This window comes from Habropoda laboriosa, unplaced genomic scaffold, assembly GCF_001263275.1.
Source record: "Habropoda laboriosa isolate 0110345459 unplaced genomic scaffold, ASM126327v1 scaffold212, whole genome shotgun sequence".
Taxonomy (NCBI): Eukaryota; Metazoa; Arthropoda; class Insecta; order Hymenoptera; family Apidae; genus Habropoda; species Habropoda laboriosa.
In genome coordinates this window covers 248,696-250,770 of record NW_017100509.1, presented here as the reverse complement: position 1 = coordinate 250,770, position 2,075 = coordinate 248,696, and the positions used below count along the sequence as shown (strand labels likewise).

At 28.0% G+C, this 2,075-nt stretch overlaps 2 protein-coding genes across 2 annotated transcripts in view; both read right to left on the bottom strand.

Annotated features, from left to right (window-relative positions):
- LOC108576162 (tctex1 domain-containing protein 1-A-like) overlaps window positions 1–1,271 on the bottom strand; it is a 4,101-nt gene extending 2,830 nt beyond the window's left edge. Inside the window, exon 1 of the mRNA XM_017939106.1 lies at window positions 1,267–1,271. Coding sequence (XP_017794595.1) covers window positions 1,267–1,271 — 5 coding nt within the window. The remainder of the gene's footprint in view (window positions 1–1,266) is intronic.
- A 289-nt stretch (window positions 1,272–1,560) lies between these two features.
- Window positions 1,561–2,075, bottom strand: part of LOC108576263 — a 1,195-nt gene continuing 680 nt past the window's right edge. The window contains exons 4-5 of the mRNA XM_017939222.1: window positions 1,795–2,019; window positions 1,561–1,707 (exon numbers count right to left, since the gene is read on the bottom strand). Coding sequence (XP_017794711.1) covers window positions 1,594–1,707; window positions 1,795–2,019 — 339 coding nt within the window. The 3' untranslated portion in view covers window positions 1,561–1,593. The remainder of the gene's footprint in view (window positions 1,708–1,794; window positions 2,020–2,075) is intronic.

The window sequence follows — 2,075 nt, the reverse complement described above, 5'->3', positions numbered from 1 at the left end:
AATATAATAATGTTAGTATTGTTTTTCATACGAAATGTCCCTTTAAAAATAGATATTCAATAAAATTTCTAAACAAATCTGTGAATATCTATAGGAATTTCTGCATTAAAGTTTTTAAATCTTTCTTATAATAGCAGTGCGCATGCGCAGAGAACATTCAAATCGATATCGATCTATGCGATATATCGAACTGATTTAAAATATCGAAGCATGACGCGCTTGAAATATTTAGAAATCGCGCCTTTTAACGTCGTCGCGTGTAACGTTATCCGGGTGACGGGAATTAATTAGTGTAAATTAGTGCAAAATGTTCGTTGTTTTTCGTTAATATTTGTGATAGTTAAGTGAGTTGTGAGTTCAGCAAGAGTTATCTATGGATTTCTTCGAGATGAGATAAAATGTGAATTGCAGGGGAGCCGATGGGGTACCAAGGTTAGTTGAATGTGTTGAAATATCTATTGTATTTTATATTTCTGATGAAATTCTATTAAATTACGCAAGTGTAGTTCAGAAACTGATGTATATTATTTACTGTATATGATGATGTAAATTTATTTACTGTAACATTGATAACTCTGCCAGGAGTTGGTAATTTTGTATCCAAGAATGTAGCAATCACACCAAAGACAAAAGGCAAAATGCAGTTTCTTTGTTTTATATTTAACAATGATGTTGTTTAATACTAACAAACTGTAAGGTGGTTATATTTAGTTAAACAATCAAACATCGTTTTAATATTATAAAGCAATAGATACGTGGTATTAAATAATACATAAATGTTCATGTATTTTTTAATATCGTATAACATATTTAAACAATTACATTTAATTGAGTTATTTGAGTAAAACAAAATTGTATATGTGACAGATTGACAATTCTTTGGCTTCATTTTACTTTAAGATGATCTTACAATTGCAAATTTAATTAATATTTAATTCAGTGTAACATTATTTAAAATATTTCCATTAGCTGAACATATATAAATTTGTTAATATGAGTTACAAATGTTATACATGTGTAACTTTTATTATTAGTAGCAACAACTAAGATATGAATATATATACCACTGTGTAAAAAATTTATTTAAGTATTGTTAGTATAAAAGCATTACGAAACCAAATTCAATTTTATTTTCTAAGCAAAGATATTGTATGATAGAAAAAAGATTGAACCAATAAACAGATCTTAATGTAATACAAATGCAGAAGAGTATTCATTCATGTCTGAGTCTTAGCATTTCCAACATGTCTAAGCTTTTTAATTTACTTCATTATGAGAACTATCTTTATTTAATGAAACAGAGTAAATGAAAGGATTTTTATGCTAAATGTAGGACATGAATGTATCTCATTGTATCTAATAATATATTACATTTTTGTATGATGTCATTTGACACAGATCACTTTAAATACTAATACACAAAATATATGTTGTGCTACTTTAATCTATATGAAGATCAAGATCTACTAGCACAGTAAACGATACTGTGTCATTTGGAACCTTACTCTGTTGTCATAATTGAATAATGAACATGTCTGATAACAAAATGTTTATAAAGATACTTCTTTTCATGCATAAAATTCATTAATTATTCTAAGACAACAATTCAACCTCAGCTTGAATATTTTGTCGTGCTTGCTCTTCATATTTTTCACGAAATTCTTTTGTGGCAAAAATATTTGGAATTTGCACAAAGTCTTGCAGCACCTAGTTCATAGAAAAAAAAATAATATTCATAAATATTATTTCATAGAAATAAATACATTTATGTGATATATTGGGACTTATTGTTACCTTTAAACGCAATGCAGTATACATTGGCTCACTAAGGAAAGAGTACTCTCCACGTATTCTTTCTCTGTATTCTGCATAAGTTTCTGGAGAAGAACCTAACACAGCCATGTCCAAATCTAAAAAGTAATGAGCATCTTCATCACCAAAGGCACCACCAATTTTATGTGCATCAGTACTATGTGTTGCAGCTACTTTCAAAAGTTCACATGTTCTCAGTTTTGCATCCTATGTATATGGAAAAACAATAGAAAAATCAAATATTGCATTATTTATTAATGTTA